General features: G+C 44.1%; 3 protein-coding genes across 3 annotated transcripts; 1 reads left to right on the top strand and 2 right to left on the bottom strand.

The window, feature by feature from the left end:
• Window positions 1-7,524: 7,524 nt before the first annotated feature.
• LOC128755977 (uncharacterized) lies at window positions 7,525-9,784 on the bottom strand. Its single transcript, XM_053860095.1, has 4 exons — window positions 9,661-9,784; window positions 8,329-8,437; window positions 7,709-7,828; window positions 7,525-7,623 (listed from the first exon to the last, which is right to left on the bottom strand). Exons 1-4 carry the CDS (start codon window positions 9,762-9,764, stop codon window positions 7,525-7,527), a joined length of 432 nt encoding a protein of 143 aa, XP_053716070.1. The 5' UTR covers window positions 9,765-9,784.
• A 1,537-nt stretch (window positions 9,785-11,321) lies between these two features.
• pde1ca (phosphodiesterase 1C, calmodulin-dependent a) lies at window positions 11,322-20,087 on the top strand. Its single transcript, XM_053859685.1, is given in 16 exon segments — window positions 11,322-11,424; window positions 13,712-13,762; window positions 13,839-13,998; window positions 14,524-14,883; window positions 15,127-15,193; window positions 15,311-15,427; window positions 15,544-15,684; window positions 15,754-15,854; window positions 16,338-16,466; window positions 16,534-16,635; window positions 16,709-16,829; window positions 16,987-17,068; window positions 18,634-18,754; window positions 18,978-19,141; window positions 19,231-19,443; window positions 19,883-20,087. Coding segments are annotated over 16 exon segments (2,175 nt in total). The 5' UTR covers window positions 11,322-11,339; the 3' UTR covers window positions 20,044-20,087.
• A 277-nt stretch (window positions 20,088-20,364) lies between these two features.
• On the bottom strand, window positions 20,365-22,397 carry ppp1r17 (protein phosphatase 1 regulatory subunit 17). The gene is made up of 3 exons (XM_053860860.1): window positions 22,276-22,397; window positions 21,514-21,666; window positions 20,365-21,151 (listed from the first exon to the last, which is right to left on the bottom strand). The coding sequence occupies exons 1-3, from the start codon at window positions 22,343-22,345 to the stop codon at window positions 21,063-21,065; spliced, it is 312 nt and encodes a 103-aa protein (XP_053716835.1). The 5' UTR covers window positions 22,346-22,397; the 3' UTR covers window positions 20,365-21,062.
• Between the last annotated feature and the right edge of the window lie 263 nt (window positions 22,398-22,660).

Here is a 22,660-nt window from a genome sequence, read left to right as displayed (position 1 = left end):
CCGCGGAGGAACGTAGGGGGTTAAAAGCTCCGCTAGACAAAGAGGGGCAAGACCATTTCAAGCTTTTAAAACGAACGGAAGTCAATTCTCAAAGTCACAGGCAGCCAGTGGAGAGAAGCTAAAATGGGGGTGATGTGCTCACTTTTGCGTGACCCCGTTAAGAACCTGGCTGCAGCATTCTGGACCTGCTGCAGACGGGACAGCGATGCCTGGCTAACTCCTACAAGGAGACAGTTGCAGCAGTCCAGTCGGCACGCGATAACAGCATGAATCACGTCTTCCAGACGCTGCCTGGATAAAATGGTCTTCACCTTAGAGAGTAGACGGAGATGAAAGAAACACGACTTGACAACCGCACTGATCTGAGGATCAAATTTAAAATCACTGTCCATTTTAAAACCAAGGTTTCTACCTGCGGGTTTAACATAGTTGGACGGAGGACCCAGGTTAAAAGACAGAGGATCACATTACTGGGTCTAAAAATCATCACTTCAGTCTTTTTATCGTTAAAACTCAGGAAGTTTAGGGCCATCGAAGCTTTAACGTCTGTCAGACAATCCAGAGGCGGGCTCACGGAGAGGCAGTCATCCTTTTTCAAAGGGAGATATAGCTGACAGTCGTCCACGTAGAAGTGGAAGGAAACTCCGTGTTTCTTGATGATGGCTCCAAGTGGCTGAAGGTAAAGTGAGAACAGTAGAGGGCCCAACATGGAACCCTGAGGAACTCCTCAGGAAACAGATGCAGTAGAGGATTCGCAGTCCAACAATTTTACGCTCATGGTTCTGTTGGACAGGTACGACTTAAACCACTCTATTTTTCTCATTCCGAAGCCACCCATAATAATATCCAGAGCATCATTTTGATGACAAAACAAATGAAACTTTGGTTTGGAAAGAACGTGACAATTTTGATGTAATATGTTTGGGAGTTGGGCTTCTTTGTTCGCAGGACACCTAATTTTTTTACTTTTTTGCAGGCTCATGAGATAAAAGGCGCTCGCTTTATATACTCATACATTCGAATGATAACTGCGCTCAATAATCCAACTTTTACAGGAGACACCCCAGCACCATAAAACACTCCCCATGTCTGGTGGTTAAGATATATATAACTAGGATGCCAATTTGAAAGTTTTGCAGTAGCTGCTATGCCAAGAAGACTTGCTTGGATACTTGGAAGATCCGCACTCACAGAGCTGAAAGTTTTAATAGGTCGCCCCACAGTCACCTCAGACTTGAAAGGTCCGCGACGTATGTTTTTATTTACTGAGATATTTACTGAGGACCGCTTCTGTCTTCACGTGCCACATAATTGATAGGAGGCCAGTCCCATCTGATATGATATTTAGTGGCGTCAGTAACAAAAGTCGACCCAAATGGTGACGCGTCGACGTGTAAAGTTTGGAGTCTTCAGTCAAAGTTGCGACTGAGGGTGAGGACCGATTCTATGACGTTCATCTAAATCAGACTCTTCATCTTCATTTTAATCTTAATCCAAATCTCCGTGAACCCAGCAGCTGCACGGCTCCAAAGGATTGCGATCTTTAGCTGTCGAGCTTCTCTCTGACTGGCGTGTGCCTTCGACAGCCACCATCCTCATATCCAACAAGTCCATTTCGATTCACTGCTCCGGCGCTGATTTATGGTCTGCTATTGTTGTGCTCCTCTGATATTGTTGAACACTGCACACTGGGATTGCCTCCTCAGACCCCTTGCCACTCCACTGTCACCGCTGGGGCCCCCCGAGGCCCTAACAGACTCTCTAATTGGTTCGGGAAGGATTTGGCAGCCTTTGAACTGCCGAGCGACAGAGAGGAAGGAGAGTGAGGCGGAGAGACTGGGAGACAGAAACAGACTTTGTGCGGATCAGGGTGGTTTCTTTTTTTTTTTTTTTTTTTTTTTTTTTCATCCTCAGCAGTATCAGTAACAAACAAAGGAAAACAAGCGGTGACATGCTTCTACAGCAAGCATGTTATTCCAGAACAGGCAATATTGACATGTGCAGTAATGCACGTCGCATGTAAAGCAGCGCCCCTCATTGGACAGACGCAGGAAGAGAGGGGTGCATTCACATGCAGGCGCAGCTAAATCGTGTCAGACAGACAGAAAACTGTCAATTAAAAATGATCTGTGAAAGCTCTGGCTATTTTGAAGTCAGACCCACCGCTGCCCTGTCCCGTCCGGAGTCTGATGAGCCCAGTTAGTTATGAGGGAGCCGCGCTCTGTTTTATCAGTCCAGCCGTTTAAAGGGAGGTGGTTGAGGAACTGCATGATCCCAGGAAATGTGTTCCACTCTTTTAAAGGGAGTTATCCTGAACATGAGTGACAGTTCAAACTAGCGATCAGACACATGAGGCTGCGTGTGGGAGACGAGCCTACGGAACATATGGTCTTCACTTTGAAAAGTAACGCCACACTTCTTTACCGGAAACCAATTGTCTTGTTGACTCTGTTATGGAGCCTTAGGTTTTGCTGACACCTATCAGTCTGGGAGCAAGTAACTTGACAATAACGTAATATTTTGATTAAGTTTTCAGGACATACTGTTGAAGGGTTCAGTAAAAGTAGGTGGCGTTCCCGACTTCCAAAAGGATCCAGGACTTTAAAAAAGATTTGTCATACGAGATTGAGAGTTCAGGACCTAGCTGTCAATGTTATTGCACTACAGTATTTTGGGGCACAAGTTCTTCCGTATCCTGAGCGCACTGTGATGCAGATAACTTTCTTATTGGGGGAATAACATTCCTGTCTCTGCCTGGCTAATGTTAGTGGTCAGATAGAAGAGACAGACAGGTCACTACTGTAGGGACTGAGCTCCACATGTCCTCGTCTAACACATTTACATCACAGTGTTTCAGGGAAACAAATACTTACACTAAAATTGTGCACATAACACCAGAAAATTCATGGTACAAAAAAAAAAGTTGCAAGTTAAAGTAAAGTTAAAGTTAAAGCAAAATCGTTGCCTTATTCGAAACACTTCACATTCAATGGTAAGGACAAATAACAAGAGAATAACAAGAATAACAAAAATGGGGCTGGTCCCCACAGTCATCTGGTACTGCTCCATCCCAGGTTGCTGGCATGTGGGTAAATCCCCCATGATGGTGCTCCTCAGGGCTCAGTTGACTGGAATCAAGTGAAAAACCGCTGGACTCAAATCCTCTTCTGACCAAGGTCAACAACTTTAGTGGTCATTTTGGTTCTTCATTTTGGGCTTCAAAGGTTGCCATGGTTCACATGGGGCAGAAATATGTCCCATTCTAGCTTCTTTGCTTTCATGGCCTCTGGCATTGCTTAAGCAGCTGAAGCATCCGTTCCCCTTATGGGTCTTGATCACCCTCCCGAGGCAGGTCTGTCTTTTTAATGCCCTCCTTTCCCAACTCCATCAATCTCATCGGTTGTCTCCCTAGTTTTCCTATTACCTCCATCCCCACCATTCAAACCAAGAGCGCCATCTAGCGGCCTCTAAAATTGCGACACTGTCTCATTAAACCTGCAATACTGTTTCATGATGCCTCATCTGGCCATCACTACTATTATCCCATAAGGCTTCCGTCCACTCCAGCTACTATTCACCTGCTACAGTACACCCTCTGCACCTTGCCTGCACTCTGCTCTTCACCGCAGGCAAGGTGCAGAGGGTGTACTGTAGCAGGTGAATAGCAGCTGGAGTGGACGGAAAACTAGTCGAGATGCGCTTGGATCATCATGAGATCTGCTCGTGAACATCAGCAAGCCTTGGTCGGAGCTTGCAAAAGAGAACAATAGGAATCTGGGAGACCCCGCTGGCGCTCTTAACAAGGCGTCGTCTGGATAATTTTGTGACTTGTTAGCTCACTGGTGAGCAAGAATTTCTACGAGTCAGGCATGAGTTTAAATCCAAGTGAGAGTCCTTTGTGTCAAAATAAGATCATATGCTCAAGTAAGATGAACAATATGCTGGAACGAAAAAGTGTAATTTAAAAAAGACTTGTTTTTATTTCATGTTAACACAGCACCACACCATTGAGTGTTAATCTCTGCAGCATCAGAGGCGAGGCTGCAGGTCGTCCCTGGTGTTACAGGTGTCTGCCGCTCGGTTGCTGGAGAGAAGACGTCCTCCCTGCTGCAGCCGAGGTGGGGGAGAAGGGTGGGTTCTCAGTGATGGATGGTGAAGGCCAGCTGAGCATATTGCTCCCTTAATAAAAGCTGCCCCGCCATCCACAGGCAGCTAAGCTTCTCTCCGTAGCTCCCTCTACCCTCCTCACGCCGCCATTTTAAAAGAGAAAACTGGTTTAGGTGTCAGAAAGAGTGATGCCCCTCGTCAGAGTCTGACTCACCCCGCAGCACGACCCACAGCTATATTCTACACACTTGTGTTTTTATTTCTCCAAATTAAGCTCCCAGACCTCTAAGAAAGCCACGGTGCCATAAAAGCTTCAAGAGGAAGCAGCGTGAGCTGAGCGACAGCTGAGATATCATGCTAATGTGATGAACGTGGCGGGGAATTTTTCAGGTGCAGAGATGAATATGTTTATTTCAAAGTGGAGTCCAGTTCACATGAAGATCGCATGCAAGAATGGAGAAAGGACAGTTGTCACTAAAATGAGACTAAAGTTACAAGAGGATATAAATGTTTTGGATTAGAGGTGAAAAACCAAAGTCCTGCTGCGTTTCCAACAACCAGAAAATCAATGCGTCGAGGTTGCTTCAGACTTCCCCAGGAAAAGAAAGTAAATTAGCAGGACAAAACGGTGAAAGTCTTTCAGCGGGATTCTTCCACCAACTTACTCAAGTCTTCAATAGACACAACGCATTGAACGTATTGATGGTTTTCAGTAGACGGTGCAGTTGGCGGATGATCTCTGTGTGCACATGAAGTCACTGGTGACCTCTCTGTAACCTCTGGCCTCAGTCAGACCACTTCCTGTTAGGAACAAAATATATATTTAATGCTTGCCTTAGAAATGTTTTGATCATTAAAAGTATATTATTATAAAACTTAGGGTTTTTTTTTCCACAAAATGAGCCTTTAGTCAACCACCAAGGGGGTTATGTTTTTGATGCCGTTGGTTTGTCTATCTGTGTTCAAAATAACGTGAAAGGTTATGGTGGATGTGGATGAAAGTTTTTAGGAAATATGTAAAATGCCTCAAGGAATAAATGATTCAGATGTGGGAGTGATCCGCATCACCCTCTGGATCTAGACATTTCAAAAGGATTCTTGAACATTTGAGACCATTTTCGGCACGTGGGCCGAAGCGCCTTGGTGGAGGTTTGCGCTCTCCGGGTACTTTTATAATTGTTATTTATTTATATTTTTATTTCCATTTCCTTATTTTTTAATGCATTAAAACATGAAAAGCTGAAAATCATCTATATAAAACATTTTTGGCTGCAACTTAAGCCCAAAGTAGTCATTTCGCGTCACCTTCCACATAGAGGACTGGAGTCTGTCCCAGCTACACAGGGTGAGGTGCAGGAACACTAAGCAGCTGTCATTCCATCACTCACACATGCAATTCACCAAAGAAATGCTCATATTTCACTCCAATAATCATGTATTTTACAGCTGTGTTCATTTAAATTTTAATCGTGGTCACTCACCCTCCCAAACAAGGCTCACTGTTCCCAAGTCCCTCGTAAATAATGTTGAGTAAAGCCTGTAACTGATCGGCTGCAGCTATGACATGTGAGTTTTGGCCCCGCCAGCGCTCCTGATGACATCACCAGTCTTCATATCAGAGGTTTTTATTGCCTTCCATTTCTCTCAATGGAATGAAACGGCCCTCGCCTTTCAGAGGTGCTTCAGTGATCGAAGCGCTGGTCAAATGATTCAATTCCAGGGTGAGAGTGAGACAGGATTTATTAAACTAAATCAAACACATTCACTCGCTGGCTCTCTTGACCAGCTATTGCAATCTTCTCAATCAATTCCTTCTTTGGTGTGTGTGACTCAGGGAAGGACAGAGGTCAGAGCAGGGTTCACTCTGGTGTCAGCTTGACTGGTTTAACATTACAGGCATTTGAAACCGTCGAAAACAAAAATATTACTCTGAACAGGAAGTGAATTTTTCAAGAAATGGAAAGAATAAACAAATAGAAATCACATCCAACATATTTTTGGAATGCATGTATGAATTTATTCATCAAATGATTTAAAATAACTTACTCTTCTCTTCATCTCTTTCATGCTGCAGTTCTGCCATCTAGCGGCAGGAGGCCGTACTTCATACGTGAGAACGTTACGTCCTCAAAACACCACGCTTATGCGTCAGCGGTTCTAATAATTGACGTGGAAGGCTGTTACAGTAAGTTTTTTTAACTTCTTAAGTGCACTTTGTCACAACAGAAGATACGTGGGGATAAAACGTAGCTCCCTCTATTTGCTGACGGCTGAAGTGTAACTGGATCACGTGAGTAGATGAGAGAGACGCAGTTGTGACAGTGAGTAGTGTTGTAGTGGAGGTCACATCACCTGAGGCCAAGACAAGAGGGAGACTTGATGGGCTCCACACCAAGTCGAGTCTAAGACCAATGAGGGGTGAGACTCAGACCAAACTGGATACAGAAGCTCAAGTCTAAGTTGTGCAGGCGCGCTCGTTTGTTTTTTTTTTAAAACTTTTTTTTAAATACTTTTTTTCTTTTACTTTTTTACTTGGAACAAACTAAGAAGACCCTCCTCTGCTGAAGCTGGTCTCTACTTCCGTGAGGTTAGTACAGTGGTACCTCGGTTTTCAAACGTCCCGGAATTCGGAAAAATCGAGTTCGAACAAAAATTTCGAGATTTTTTTGCTTTGGATTTCGAACGAAAATCCAGAACTCGAACACCCCCGAAAAAAGATGCAAAAAACAACGTGCGCGGACTGATCACCTGACCCACGACGCACTTTGTAATTGTGTATAACGCAGCCTCTGTATGCAGACGTGTCCCGTTAGCTCCATTTACTGACTGTTTTCTCTTCATATTGAGGTGTAAAACCTTTCCTGTCTCCACACTGGACCGTGGTAGAGTGTCACAGGGGAGGTGCTCGCTCTCCACACCTCCGAGGCTGGAGCGCGCACTCCAGGGTTTGATGTCCGATTGTCAGCTGGAGCTGGGACAGGGATGAGGCGAGTCTGGGACAGAGCGTGACTTGGTTTATGACTTTGTCACAGCCAAACTGCACAGAAGCGCACATTCAGAGCTGGACACGCACCGGGCACCTCTTCACTTCTGGAGAGACGTCACTCACTCGGCAACCCCTCCCACATGCAGCGGCCACACACATAGAGGAACAGCGCACCTGCAGCAGACACTCTACATTCACTCCTACAAAAGCCTGTTTTAAGGCTTGGAACGCATCATTTCTATTTCCATTCAATGTAATGGGAAAAATCGATTCAGATTTCGAACAAATCGCTTCTCGAACGGCCGTCTGGAACCGATTGTGGTCGAGAACCGAGGTACCACTATACATATATTTTTGTGGTTCTGGAGTCGAACTAATTCATTAAGGTTAGTCCGTAGCTTAACAGCGACACCTAGAGGCGTGTGTTCCGTTTACAAGAACCAGATCTCACCTTCCATCAGGTTGTAGAGGTTGCAGTAGTTGGCGCCGTGGTCTTTGATGGTGTACCACGTCTCTGACACCGACATGGCCTGTTGGACATCAGGGCGACAAAATCCGAGTCAGTGAGGTTCGCCAGAGAAATGTGAAATTGTGAGATAGAAGAGTGAGACGGACCGCCACGTGGCAGCAGGAGAAGAAGTGGAAGGGGACGAGCCGGAAGTTGATCTGGTCCTCGTGTCTCTTGATGGGCGTTAAGTGCTTGGCCGAAATGAAGTGGGACGAGGCCGACTGCAGCTGAAGAAACAGAAGTTGCTGGTGTCTTTCTATCTTAGTGAGGACTGTCATTGCCGTAATGCTTTCCCCAGCCTCTCGCCCTAAACCTGACCCTCCAAAACAAACACATAACTTTGACCAGGATTATAAACTTATACTCACTTATAATGACTCAGGTATTTTTACGTTTTCATTCTCAAATTGAGGCTTAATCTTGTTAATACTGGCCAAAATCTCTCCACATAAGCATACGGTCCCCACATGAACAGATAAACAAGAATGCATGCACACCTTTCATCGCCATAACCCTTTCCCCAGCCTCTCACCCTAAACCTAAACATCTGCAACTAACCTTAACCAGGGTGCTGAACCAAACTTAAACCCAGTTATTTTGAAGTTTTAACCCTCAAATTGAGGCTTAAACTTGTGGTAGGTATGTTTCCAAGAATCTGTCCCCACAACTATATCTGCAGTATACAAGAGACTGTACACACTCAATATATATATATATATGTAGACACCTTATAAAGGCAACGCTGCCCTCCAGTGCTGCAGCTCGCTGTGGGACCCCACCTCTTGATCTGTGTGACCAGAGCTTCATAAACCAACTGACATGGAATCCCCAAATACCTGTTGGAAAAAAATATATATATTGTCAAAAACTCTTCGGCAGCGTCGTAGCTCGATCCGAAGGGTGGCAGTAGTGGTGTTTTGATGATGGATATTAATGGGACTGTAGTAAAAACACGTGTCTTCCACTCTTGAGGACAGATGAGTCAACAAAGGTCAAGAAGTGCCATTAAAACAGTTGCTGGTTCACATCCAGGGCTGATTTGATCTTAGCAGGGAGTGAATCATCTCTGAGTTGGATTTGACTGGCAGATAGGTTTATTCAACCTAATAAGAAGCTCACATGTCTTGAACTTTAAATGAACCCAGGTTTCACATGAGGTTGTTGTGTGATAGCTGAGATGGGGAGGTGGAGACAGTTGGAAGAAGAAGAAGAAGTGTGAGGTGGAGGAGGACAGGTGTGACTGGGTCAAGGTGCAGGACAGAGTTGAATGTTTTAGAAGAGCTGCGGCTATAAAATCCATGGTTGAAAAAAAAAAAAAAGAATTATCTATCTTTCGAAAAATCAAATAAAATTATAAAATTATATTATGAAAAACACATAAATAAATAAACCAAAGATAATAAGACAAAACAAAACAAGTATGACTCCAATTACACATTTCCATAAACAACCTAACCACTGTTCATAATTCAATTTTGGGACGTAACAAATGTTCAAGTATTGTTTTTGTTCCTATTCGAAGTGGTATCTAAGTCTCCTCCCACAGCCTTTTTAGATAAAGGCGAGGTCACATGCCTGTTTATCCCTCCTTAAACATACAACATGAAAGAGTGATGTGTTCAATTTAAGCAGTAATAACGTTTTTTTCATTGCTTTATTCATATATTTTTTAAAACATTTTAAAGCCATTTAAGCGATGCCATTATGACGTATCTTTGTGTAAGAAACTAAACTAAATCCTCTTCCTGTCTTTCTTTGAAACATAGTGTTTTAATAGATAATATTGTTGGCAATAAATCTATAATAATACTTTAAATATAATCACAGTCTAATAATTATGGCAATTGTCACTTCAGTGTAGTTTAAAATAAAATTTTATTCTGAAGTTTTACCATCACAACGCATCTTTCCTTATCAATAATAATAAAGAAGAAATGACTCAAGGCTCATCACACTTGGAAAAGTATTTATCCACTTATAGAAAAACCTCACGAGCATTAATGCGACATTGCTTCCCCAACATTTGTCCCACAATGAAAAGAGAAGGAGCAAACCCTACCACTCCACTTTGCACTGCGCATGAAGCGGTCCGGCTGCAGAAAGGTCACACAGACCAGTGGTCAGGAGAAGAACCAGGAAAAACTGTGTAGAAAACATGGCCATTTGGTCTGGAAGACTTCTCAGTTAGAAAATACAAAAATACTTCTGATGGACGTGGGGTGGTCAAAATAATGATCACAGGACGATCATGTGCTTTTCGAAGAAGGAAGCAGCGTAAATTCAATTAAAGTAAGATTAACAAGGGAAGCTGGTGTTGTGATCTACAGCGGCGCCCGGTGGCCTTATCCTGTAACTGCAAGCTGAGAGTGCGGTAGCTGCAACGCCATTCTGAATGGAGGCAATGCGGTGGCATGCGAGATGCCGACCATGTTTTGAGAGAAAACTGCATGTGACACGTCACTTCCTGTGAACAAGTGCAACTGCAAACAATTTTGGTAATTATTATGATTTAACAAACAATGTATTATTACTATTGCCGCAAGTTTATGATTATATTTATGTTCCAAATCTTTTACTCAAACAACATTTACAATACACCAGGATTATTCTCTATGTTAAGGGAAAAAATAGAATAAATAAATAACAATAATAATCACAATTATATGTATATAAATATTACTATTATTGTTATTCATTGTAAACATACACAGTATAATAGTTAAGAAGAACAAGACGTGAGAAACTATTGATCCCTTATGCAGAAATGCTTGTTGTGTTGCGACAAAATAAAATCATCTAATCATGAAAAACAACAGTAGTAATAATAATAATAATAAAAGATCACAATGTAGGCATATGATGGGAAAGAGTACCTATAAGATAAGTACAGATGATTTGAGATTTTCTGGGAGCACGATTGACATTATAATGACAGATAAAAATGATTTCTAGGGTACTAAGATCCAAGATGGCCGACCCAGGGCAGGCTTGCGAAATTTAGCTCTATGATTCATTTAAGCTTTTTTGGGGGGAATTGAATTTTTTTTGGTGGCGGGTCACATTGTTTTGCAAGAAGTTCTAAACAAACATTTATTTTTTACCCTGATGTAATTTTGTTTTTCTGCTTGTTGTGACCCATAACAATATTACTGTCTTTGACACTATGACACTTTACTGTCACTCAAGATACAGTATGTGACAGTAAAGTCGTAGCTGCATGCAACAATTTTGAGTCACCAATTCACCTCCGCATTTGTTTGGCCTGTGGGAGGAAAGCGGAGTGCCCATGAAGCATGGAGAGAACAGACATAATTTCACTCCAGAAGCCGTGACCTTCTTACTGAGCGCACTACCCACCGCTCCATGAATCATCTGCCATCAGTAAACCAGGCAGCGATGACACCACCTCGGAGATCCGTGGCAGCGTTATGACTCCATATGTTGTAGTCGACCTTTGCCATGACATAACTGTGAAGCGGAGAGAGAGTGGAAATGTCACTTGTGCTGGTGGCCTTGAAGGCTGGAGAGCAGGCTGATGGAGCAGGAGGAGGAGGTGGAGGCGATGCTCTTCCAGAGCACGACTCCTCCACTCCTTAAAGCCTCCACAGGGATTTGAAGCACTACCAGGGTTACCGCCACTCAGGGGCGGAGGAGGAGACAGTCTGGTTTGATATCAGCTGGCAAAGTGTTGTCAGCAGAGCTGCTGAGACTGTGGAGGGTGCAGCATCACCTGCCGCCATGGCTGAGCCCGCCACCAAGAAGCAAGGAATTAAGAAGTGTCGGAGCGCCACTTTTAGCATCGATGGCTTCAGCTTCACCATCGGTAAGGACAGCCGTGTGTGTGTGTGTGTGTGTGTGTGTGTGTGTGTGTGTGTGGGTGGGTGGTGGTGTGTGTGTGTCTGCTGAGATTAGAGGCCAATGACGGTGAACAGATGGTGTCCTTTACATTAGGCTTTATTATGTTTGACTTGCAGCTGCTCACCCTTCACACTTGTTTGTCACATTGGGCAACATTATTGAAGAAGCATAAATGTCGCTTTAAATCTAAATATTTCATTGAGGAGAGACCAAAATGCTGTCATGAGGTCAGTGAGAGACTAAACCTGAGCAGGTGAAAACAACTTTCATTAGAAAGTCAATGACATTTTTCATCCACTAGTCTATATCCTTTTATGTTTATATGTTGTGTATCTTCATTGTATCTTCTTAACTCCCCTACAAACAGAAGTTGCAACGAAAGTTTGAAGATGTTATATATAATACATGATCAGTTATTATTGACCTAACTTGACCTCTGACTCCATAATAACAGCTAAACCTACTATTATAATGATAAAATAATGTATAGAATACGTTTATAGAAAATAAAAAAAACGTGTGTAGTGCTGTGTTGAACCAACTAAGCCAACAAGAAGCAATAAAGTCCAGCAACATAAGACTTGAGAAGTGGGAACAACCATGTGTAAAGTTTGAAGTAATGATGCTCCTGGTGCTGTATGGGAGGAGAATGTCTTTGGCAAGTTGAGTCATTTTCTTGTATTATTTTTATTCATCTTGTACTCGATTCAACTGGGAGGAGACCGTGGGGCAGACCCAGAACACACTCGAGAGATTATGCCACTTGGCTGACCCGGGATAGATGGATGGATGAACAGATGGAAGGATGGCTGGATGATGGATTTATGCATGGATGGAGGTATGAATGGGTGGATGATGGATGTGTAGATGAATGGATGGGTGGTTGATGATGGAGGGATGATTGGGTGGATGAATGGTAGGATGGATGGATGATGGATTGATGGATGGGTGGAGGGATAAATGTGTGGATGATGGTGGATGATGGGATCATGGGTAATGAATGGATGGATGGATGAATGGGTGGATTCCTCATGGGACTAAGAGTGAGTGCTAGGCTCAATGCATAATAGTTCATGACTTGGAACGCAGACCTTGTTACATTACAAGTATATTGACAATTGTTGGTGTGGAAGAGCTGAGCCAGAGGGCAAAGTCCTTCAGTTTACACTCTCATTTGGACATGAATGAACATCAGCACATCTGAGTCCTGCTCAACCCCTGGTGTCAGGAGGAAGCTACTATTCTTATTAGGGCTCATTCATATTAGATCTAAGATTTGGACCAACTGAGTTTGCTGTAACTCTTAACCCGTACAAAAAACCTGTTAAGAGCCGAGGCTCTACCCTGGATGTCAGCCAGATGGTGCCATACCTGAACCGATATTTGTTCAATCTCTGCTTCTCTTATCCCTGAGAGCATCTGCTCTCGAGAAACAGGGAAAGCAAAAGAGTTGTGTTCAGCAAACGTGACCTTCAGCTGGATGGTAGCTGAAGCGCCTTTTGTCTCAGTCGTCATGGCAGTGAAACTCACAATCGACGACTGGAAGCACTTTCTCAGTCGACAGTAGAAAACATTTTCAACCTGTGCCGAGATCAAATCTGGAATCGATGGAAGGTCACGATTTTGCTGCTTGTTATATAACTGAAGTGTGTGTTGACTGACTGGTGTCTCTATGGGAACCAACAGAGGTGGAGAACCAGCATGACATCACTGTGACTGGTGCAAATAATAGCTGCGTGTGTGTGTGTCAGGTGAGCAACTCTGGGAGTCATTATCACTAATGAAGTGTCCTCCTTGGTCTCAGGCTTCAGCTGATTTCTTTAATATCTCAAGGTCTCTGCCTGATTACTGACACTCGTTTCCCCGTCTGCTCCTCATCGCGATATTTGATGTGGCAAAACAATACAGCAAGATTACGCAATATTCAAGGAGCATTTTCCTTCTTGACTGAGACACAAGTGGCGTAAAGAAGTGGCTCATGAGCCTTTTGTTCATGCAACTGAGAGCTTGAACAAAAAGTCACAATTCCTCCTCCACTTTTTTAAAAAAGTTTCTATCTTCAGAAAACTGTTTTGGAATCAATAGATTAAATTAAAGTGTGTAGGACCATCACAACTGTATCTTTTTATTCACAATAGTGATAAGCTTCTGACCTCTCTTTAATAACACACTGAACACAAGCTCCATCTCTACATGACTCAACAGTGAGGTCACCATCTTACCCTCCTCTCCATCACCTCTCCTTTCTGCAGTTGCAAATGAAGCCGGAGAAAAGCGTCGGCATCCACTTGCCCGACTCGCACGTACGCCCACCGAAACTCTCTATTTTATACCCATATATATATAGTGAATGACAATGAGTGTTTCACATCTCAAAAGGCTCCAGGTCCCAGAATTCTCTGGGCTGCTCCGTCACACCCAGTTTGCCCGTCGGTGAGAAGAGAAGCATCCCGAAGGATCCTCGGAGCGCCACGGAAATTCTCGCCGATGAGCTGCCAAGGGTGGATTCCTCTGACGCAATGGAAAAGACGGCCACCAGGTTGAGCACCTTTACATGCAAAAATCTGTTGTGTTTGATGCCACTTGGTTGTGGGCCTTAAGATTCTTATGGTCCATGATCGCAGTTCTTTGTTGATAAAGGCTCAGTGGGAGAACAAGAGCTCTAGAGTCTTGATGTTTCATGTTTGTTCTGTCACCTTTTCTGGGAAAGACCTGTAGAAGAGCTGCACTTGAGGTCAAGTCACAAGGGGAGGAGGAAACAGAACAGATGTGAACCACGACTGTGTATGCAGCTTGCCTCAACTCTACAGTAGTAAAGCGCCATCAACAGACTTCATCTCCTGTCGCCTCTGATGTCATATCTTTTTACGACCGTCTCCCGGGACAATGATCTGGTCGCACATATCACATGCACAAGCACAGACATACACAGTGTGAGCTCTTGACACTGCCAACACCAGACTCACATTTAATGAGGTGACGTAGCAACAGACTCACTGTCAAGGCAAATATCAGCGACTGGGAAACCAAAAATGAGTGTTAAATCCGATGGTGTGTGTTACAGGTTGCGGTGCCTGGTCAAGCAACTGGAGCGAGGGGAAGCTTCGGTGGGAGTTCTGAAGAGAAACCTGGAGTTCGCTGCCTCTGTGCTGGAGTCCATCTACATGGAGGAAGCCAGGCAAATGACCTGACATCTGTTGGGGTTTGAAACGGCTGCTGAGGTGTTTTCTTTGCTCCGCAGGCGGATGGTGGACCTGGAGGATGAGCTGAGCGACATCCAGTCGGACTCTGTTCCGTTAGAGGTCCGTGACTGGCTGGCCTCTACGTTCACCCGCCAGAGAGTTCTGGGGCTGCGGCACAACGAAGACAAGCTTCACTTTCGCAGCATCGTTCACGTGGTGCAGGCTGGCATCTTCGTGGAGAGGTTTGCTTTCACGCCCTCCACAACCCTTTTGTTCATGAAATACATCCGTAACAAAAATCAACTCTGTCCTGGAGCAGACATGTTTGTTTTGATTCCACCCAAATATCCCCCCGTGTCCCGCCCCATGTTCCCACTCGACTCCTGCTTCCTCAAGGACTAATCATCTGTGGCTCCCCAACAGCAGGAGGAGGCCAAAGCGCTGGTCACTGGAGCCTGATTTTAAACATTTTATCTTTCTGACAGGATGTACAGACGGACCTCGAACTCGGTGGGACTCAATTACCCCCAAAATGTCATCACGGTGTTGAAGGTACTTTTGGATTCAACTTCCTTCTCCCAGCCACTTCATTTCCTCAGTCAAAACCTTCCCAGTCAGCCAAACAGGACCCCACAGAAAGAGAGTTATGAAAAATGCACTCCGTTTCAGCACGTGGACATGTGGTCCTTTGATGTGTTCGCCCTGAATGACGCCAGCCGAGACCACGCTTTGAAGTTTGTCTTCTACGAGCTGCTCACCAGATACGATTTGATCAATCACTTCAAGGTAGAACGACGTCATGACGGCGTCTTATTTTTAGGATGTCAAGCATGAGATGAGAAGAACAGAACGCAGGGAGAGAATCTGTTCCTCGTGACATGAGCTTCCTCCTCTGACCTCAGGTCCCCGTGGCCTCCCTCCTCTCTTTCGTGGAGTCCCTGGAGGTGGGCTACAGTAAACACAACAACCCCTATCACAACCTGATACACGCGGCTGATGTGACCCAGACGGTCCACTACCTGCTGCTCAAGACCGGGATGGTGGTGAGAGAGCGAGTCCATCCGTCACGGTTGCAGGTCTGATTCTTCCCAGTGACTCTTGTCTCTCTTCAGAACTGGCTCAGTGAGTTAGAGATCTTCGCCGTCGTCTTTGCTGCTGCCATCCATGACTACGAACACACGGGGACCACCAATAACTTCCACATACAGACCAGGTTCACTGAGCGCTCGTGTGCTTGGATCCAATTCTGTTCAGTAGTGATGGCTCGATGAGGTTTCATGACGCAGTGTAGTCACTTTCAGTGGCCACTAGACGGCGCTGTCTGCTGTAAAAGGCTTGGACTTGAACAACTAATTCAATGAAAACTAATCTCTTTTCTAAACCAACAGCGCCATCTAGTGGCCTCTGAAACTTAACACTGTTTCATCTACCATGCAATACTGTTTCATGATGCGTCATCGACCCATCACCAGTGTTCAGAATCGCTGGATTGTGTAACTGTTGTTTTGCTTTGTGAACACAGCATTTGATGAAATAAAAAACGATAATAATTCTGAAGGTGAGGTTTAAACTTCTTCACTATCTATTGCTTACAGCAATAATTTAAACTGTAGCCATTAGTGTGCAGCAAACATATATTTAGCACCTCGATTCCACGCAGCCTCACCACGTCCTGATCCAGTGTCCTAACTTGCAGATCAGACACGGCCATGCTGTACAACGACCGGGCTGTTCTGGAAAACCACCACATCAGTGCAGCTTATCGGCTCATGCAGAGCGAAGGGGAACATAACATCTTTGCCAACCTGTCCAAAGACGACTGGAGGTGAGACATATGCATGTAGCTGAAGATGAAAGAGGTTCTCACCGAGAAAGAAATCCCTTTCCCCTAGAGAGCTGCGGTCCCTGGTGGTGGAGATGGTTCTGGCCACCGACATGTCCTGTCACTTCCAGCAGATCAAGACCATGAAGGGGCTCCTGCAGCAGCCGGAAGCGTGAGCGCTCTGCCCCCCAGCACCTCTCATGTCTGTGTAGGGTTCCACACTCAGATGAAACTTGTATTTAAAGGATCGACAAGCCCAAAGCGCTGTCTCTGCTGCTGCACACGGCCGACATCAGCCACCCGGCCAAACGCTGGGACCTCCACCATCGCTGGACCATATCTCTGCTGGAGGAGTTCTTCAGACAGGTGGGAGTCTCTCAGTGATGCAGACACATTTTAAAAGAGGAAAGAGTGGCCATTAATAATATAATAACTATATTTGGCTGCACAGCCACTGTACTACACAGGTATTCAGGTGGAGAGCTGTTGAGCAAATCTTTTTCGGTTATGCCTTTGTTTCCAGGGTGACAAAGAGGCGGAGCTCGGTCTCCCTTTTTCCCCGCTGTGTGACCGCAAGTCCACCATGGTGGCCCAGTCTCAAATAGGTAGGTGACCCGCGCACTCTCCCACATGTTTGTTGCCTTGCTTGTACCCTTGTTTTTGTCTATAGTTTCTTTATGCAGTGATACCCTGTAAATAAAGCATATTTGAGCTGCAAATTACAGGGAATTGGCTTCTGCCATAATAAATCTGCATTAAGAAGTACACAGATCTGGGATGAAAAACATGTTCATACTCCTCTGTCATAGCGGGATGCAGGCATAGATGTGGCATCATGAAACAGTGATGCAGGGTGGATGAAACAGTGTCCTAGTATTCAGAGGCCACTAGATGGCGCTCTTGGTTTAGAAATGATGACAGTTTCATTGAATTAACTGTTCAAGTCCAAATGTTTTATTGCAGACAGTGTCATCTGGTGGCCTCTGAACATCAGGACACTGTTCTATGAAACCTCACCTGCCCTTCACTAGGAGACATTGTATCGCTACTGTTTAGGCTACTATGTCATTTCCTACATTAACAAATTAATAACTAAAAAAAGTGAACTGTTTGTAAACAGTGACCTAGTACGATTAAGTACATGCACGTTTTGGATGTGGAAAAGTATGGTGAACGAGTGCTGTTGGTCCAGCTGGGCCAGAAGGTTCGCTACAATTGTTCACTAACTTGATCTGCAAAGCCTTATCAACCACTGATGTGTCCTCTCTTTTTCGTTTATTTGTTTTTATATTATTATTTGCATTTTTAATTAATTCATTCCTGTTCTTTTTTTATTTTAAAAAATATATTTTTATTTTATTTATTTATTTTTTTACTATCGCCGCACAAGTATCACATGCCTAAGAGGTCAAAAGTCATATTGCCGCCTTGTCGCGTGTGTCGCACAAAGATCGGTGTGAATGCAATGTTTTCTACGGAGCACTGGAAGTGACATGCATTACTTTATTTTTTTTTTTAACTCATGATAACATTTATCTCAAGATAATTGTTATCTCGTGATAATTCGTACCTCAAGATAACAGTTACCTTGAGATACTTTTTATCTCAAGATACAATCGTAAATGTCAGTGCATGCGTAACTGCCTCTATGGCAAAGCATTTTCTACACATCCTCCTGGAACCACTATGTCTCCCATATGTTCAGAAATCTTCATCAACATTGTCATTCACTGTCTGCGTTTTTAACACTCTGATCAAGTGCTTTTACCTAAAAATAATACCTCGAGATAACTGTATATATATATATATATATATATATATATATATATATATATATATATATATATCAATTCCAATACGTATAGCTTAGCCACATGTGTTATTATTTTGAGTGGAAGGCACTTGATCAGAGTGTTAAAAGCACAGAGACTTTGCGGTCGGCAATATTCTGACTTGCAGACAGTGAATGACAATGTAGACGAACAGTTACGAAGCCATGGGAGACACAGTGGTTACAGGTGGATGTCTACAAATGCTTTAGGATAGGAATTATCACGAGATAAAAAATTATCTCGATTTAGTGATTTAATTGTATTGTTTGCGAAACATTTGACCTCAGCTGACCCCTTCATGTCAGTGATGAAGATAGCACAGTTTCCTTCTTGCACAGGCTTCATAGACTTCATCGTGGAGCCGACCTTCGCGGTCTTGTCGGAAATGATCGAGTCGATCGTGTCGCCGCTGATGGAAATGACGTCTCACTCAGGACCGGATGGTTTCAGACGCTCCAGGTGAGTCATTCAAAACGTTCCGTGATGCTCACTGTAGATGTTTATTCAGGAAGAGCAACCTGGGCTGCAGTGTCACAGCGTCACCACTAGATGGAAACACGTTTCAAGCAGGAACATAGACCTGGTTTTCTACTTGAGTTAATAAAGTGGGAACAAGCTTCCTGTCTTGACCGTGTGTGCTGTTGCGGTGCTGAGTCAGCATGTTTCTGCCATGTGCCGCCAGTGTGAACAGTATCACAAGCAACGAGGTGAAACACTCCAACCTGCGAGCGTTTGGCTCCGAGGGAAACTGCGCGCTGACCACTGAGGACTTCAAGAGTTTCAGAGGAACGTGGCAGCAGGAGATACAGCAAAACAAAGAGACCTGGAAAACACAGGCAGCCAAAGGTACTGGAACCAGAACCGGTGTTGAGAGTAGAAATGACCATTATTATCATTATTATTAATGAGGACACTACTGTTATCACACTTGAAAGACAAGGCTGACGCTGAAGCGAAAAAGAGCCAGGAAGAAGGCACAGCTGTTTCTGGGAAGACTGACAGCGCATCGGAACCGAAGGAAGCAGGAAGGCAGGAGGAGATGGTGCAGCAGCGACCAGGGCCGGACCTCACGCAAGACACAGGCGACAAAAGCCCTGGACCCTCGTCAGCCTCTGGCACAGAGGGCAAAACTGAGAGTCACCCAAATGGTATTGCTTCTCAGACGTAGTTTTCTCTTGGTGTTTACTAGGTAGATGAGGTTTCATGAAACAGTATTGAAGGGTTGTACAGCGTCCTAAGTTTCAGATGCCGCTAGATCGAGGTTTGATTGAATGAGTTGTTCAAGTCCAAACATTTTACAGCAGACAGTGCCACCTGGTGGCCACTGGAAATCAGGACACTGTTTCATGAAACCTCATCTGCCCATCACTAGTGTTTACAGGCCAACTCGGGGGCTTAAGGTGATCCCAGCTACACGGGACGAGGGGCAGGGCCAAACGTGGATGGTCGAGGGTCAGGTGACCTGCCCAGGATGTCCCCCGCCTCTTGTCCTGTGTAGCTGAGCTCCAGCCACCTGGGAACCCATCAACTGAACCTGTGCCAGAATGAATAAAAATGTCTTCTGCTGACATGAGACTTCCTCCTCAGAGTCCCAGCCTGAAAGTGCCTTCACTTACTGCTACAAGCGGCCCAGTTACTGCACCAGCTCCTACAGATTTGTGCGCTCCAAGGTGTCGGACATGAGGCCCCTCGACCCTCGAGGAAAGGCCAGGAGACTGCAGCGCCTCTGCTTGCGGCGGAGAAAGTAACTTTTCAGCCAGTCACTTGTGTGTGCGAGAGGTTGAAATGGACCGTTTAGCAGGGATATACCTCCAGAAAATGCTTTCTATTAGCATCAAAAATCACATTACAGTTGTTTTGAATATTGTCATTAAATATTGTCGTATAAAGTGACTTTTGATATGAAAAGTGTAAGTAATATAAGAAGTCAACATTTTGTTTGTCGAGTTAGTAAATATATTATTAAAGATGTGATTTATTTGTCTTCATCACTTCAAATATTTTATTTTTCATATATAAATTACCTCATATTACCACAACACACTTTAATCATAATAGTTACAGTCACGCTATTTTTATTTTGTACAAATACACGAAAGTCAGAGGACAAGAAAACAAGCCACATGACCATTAACTTGTACATTAATCATTTTTAAATCACATTTTTAAATATGTGTCGGCTACATAGAACAAACTGAACTGACTCAGTGGGACACTCATGACTCATGTACGAATCAGCTGTTGTGCTGAGAACTGGAAACATTCCAATGACAGTCACCGCTACTTTTACTGAAGTTAGGAACGAAAGTGGGAGAAATTATCGCTAAAACTAGACACACTGTCGCAGAAGCACAACAAGAAGGGATGAACATGTCGTGAAAAAGTGTTTGTTGAACGTTCTGACAAATAGAAATGAACCATCATCTCGGCTGAATGAGGTTAAGATGCGACATTCTGCATTAAAGTAATGAAATTAAATCCTTTCTACGTGTACACAACACATGAAATACTTCTATTTTTTAAATGAATGGTGATTAAATACCATCACAGTAATGAAATCATATTAGTCCGATTTCTCATTAAACAAAAGCAGAAGAGAGTTTAAAAGAAAAGAAACCATCTATAAGGAGTTGCATTCAATCCGAACTGGGGAGTTTGTGAAGATTGAAAGGTTTCACACAATATATGGAGTCATGTGACTCCCGCCTGCTGTGGAGCTAAGTCACACTTTAGCCGAGTAGCTGACGTCTCTCTGATGATTTCAGTTTCATCGCTGTGAGGTGTTTTCCAAAGACAAGTCGCTCTCTTCGTCCTCCACATAGACCTGCTGGTTCTCCGCCTTCATCAGTCGAACGCCTGCAGAGGAGAGGAGCACAGTCTGAGCGTCTCACCTGAGTTTCCATGCTGCCCCTGTGCCATCTTTGTCTCGCCCACATGTACAAGCTGTTCACACACAGAACCATTTCAAGCACAGTTTGATGTGGAGAGGATAGAAGACGACTGTCCATCTACTGTCAGAGAGGAACTGAGACGCTCAGACACGAGGAGACAGAACAAAGCTCACAGATGACCAAGGAACACTTCCCCCAGAGGAGGCTTTTCTCCAGGTTTTCTCATCAGGTTTTCCTTCTCTTCCTGAATAAATCCTGTTTTTATTTCGGCGTCGGAGACCTCAAGGAAGCCTCCTGAGAATATAGTGTGGAAGTGTGTGTTCTCACCTGGAACATGTGGAGGGGAGAAGAGGACCGGCGTGTCCTTCCTGCGTGGCTTCTTAAGAAGTTCTGACTCTGACAGCTCAAAGACCTCCTCCTCCTCCTCCTCCTGCTTCATGCTGGGCTTCCTGTCCGTCAGGGTCCCGAGGGTCTCCTGGTCTGTAACACAGTTACATCTGCTGTTGCACTGGATCTGGACAATGAGCTCATTTTCTTTCAGCGTTTTAGGTTTTCTAATTTGATCACAGGGGAATGAGTTTTGAAGAGAATGTTTTTCTTTTCATGTCAGAGACGTTATTATATTTTATAAATGTATTTAAAGCAATATCATCATTTCAATTCTTCCTATTCAACACGTGCACTTGGGCATGTTTTGCCATACTTATGTGTACCTAGTCTTGACAAGCCACCTTCTTGTGAGGACATTATGCTTTGTGAGGACATTTTGGCCTGTCCTCACAAGGTTTAGAGGGTTGTAATGTCAGTAAAGTAGTTTAATATAATTGGGCTTCAGTTTGCTTCAGACTCCTGGTTAAGTTCAGCCATGTGTTTCGGATGGTTAAGTGAAGGATGAGAGGCTGTGGAAAGGGTTATGGCAATAGGCAAGAGGTCCTCACAAAACTAGCAAAAACAAACGTTAGTTTGTTTAGCTACACACGCCAGTTGTTGTTTAGGTTTAGGGTGAGCGGCCAGAAAAAGCATGAAAGTCAATTAAATGTCCCCACAAAGATGGCAGTGTGAGTGAGTGTAAAATATCGGTTCAGTTACAGCGCTGGCTCTCCTTTGTCGTCAGTCGATGTTCTGGCTCCAGGGTGGACCTCATGCAGTCAGTCGTCATCTCTGAGGCCCTCTGGGCTTTCTGCACGGATCACATAACACACAGATCGACACGCATACACACACACACACACACCGTTTAATATCCGTTATACAGAAGCGGACCTGATGGCGCTAACAAAAGATAAATACATCATCATCAGTGTGTGTGCGTGTGTGTACATGTAGTAGTATTCCTGTGTTTGACAAGACACTCATCTTATGAGGACATTTTGCCCTGTCCACATAGAGTTTTAGGGTGAAAATGTCAAAATAACTGGGTCATAATAATCAGCTTTAAGTTTGGTCCAGAGTCCTGGTTCAGGTTAGCAATTTG

This window comes from Synchiropus splendidus, chromosome 3 (genome assembly GCF_027744825.2).
Source record: "Synchiropus splendidus isolate RoL2022-P1 chromosome 3, RoL_Sspl_1.0, whole genome shotgun sequence".
Classification (NCBI taxonomy): domain Eukaryota; kingdom Metazoa; phylum Chordata; class Actinopteri; order Syngnathiformes; family Callionymidae; genus Synchiropus; species Synchiropus splendidus.
Note: the sequence above shows the minus strand (reverse complement) of the source record. Positions and strands in the feature narration are given on the sequence as shown.

Excerpts from the sequence above, each read along its gene's own strand:
- LOC128755977 (XM_053860095.1), bottom strand. The coding sequence starts at position 9,764 with ATGGCCATGTTTTCTACACAGTTTTTCCTGGTTCTTCTCCTGACCACT. Across the intron at positions 8,438-9,660 it reads GCGCAGTGCAAAGTGGAGTG|GTATTTGGGGATTCCATGTC; the intron begins GTAGGGTTTGCT and ends TTTTTCCAACAG. Across the intron at positions 7,624-7,708 it reads TCTCCTGCTGCCACGTGGCG|GCCATGTCGGTGTCAGAGAC; the intron begins GTCCGTCTCACT and ends GATGTCCAACAG.
- ppp1r17 (XM_053860860.1), bottom strand. The coding sequence starts at position 22,345 with ATGACGACTGACTGCATGAGGTCCACCCTGGAGCCAGAACATCGACTG. Across the intron at positions 21,667-22,275 it reads GACAAAGGAGAGCCAGCGCT|ACCAGGAGACCCTCGGGACC; the intron begins GTAACTGAACCG and ends ACTGTGTTACAG. Across the intron at positions 21,152-21,513 it reads CTCCCCTCCACATGTTCCAG|GCGTTCGACTGATGAAGGCG; the intron begins GTGAGAACACAC and ends TCTCCTCTGCAG.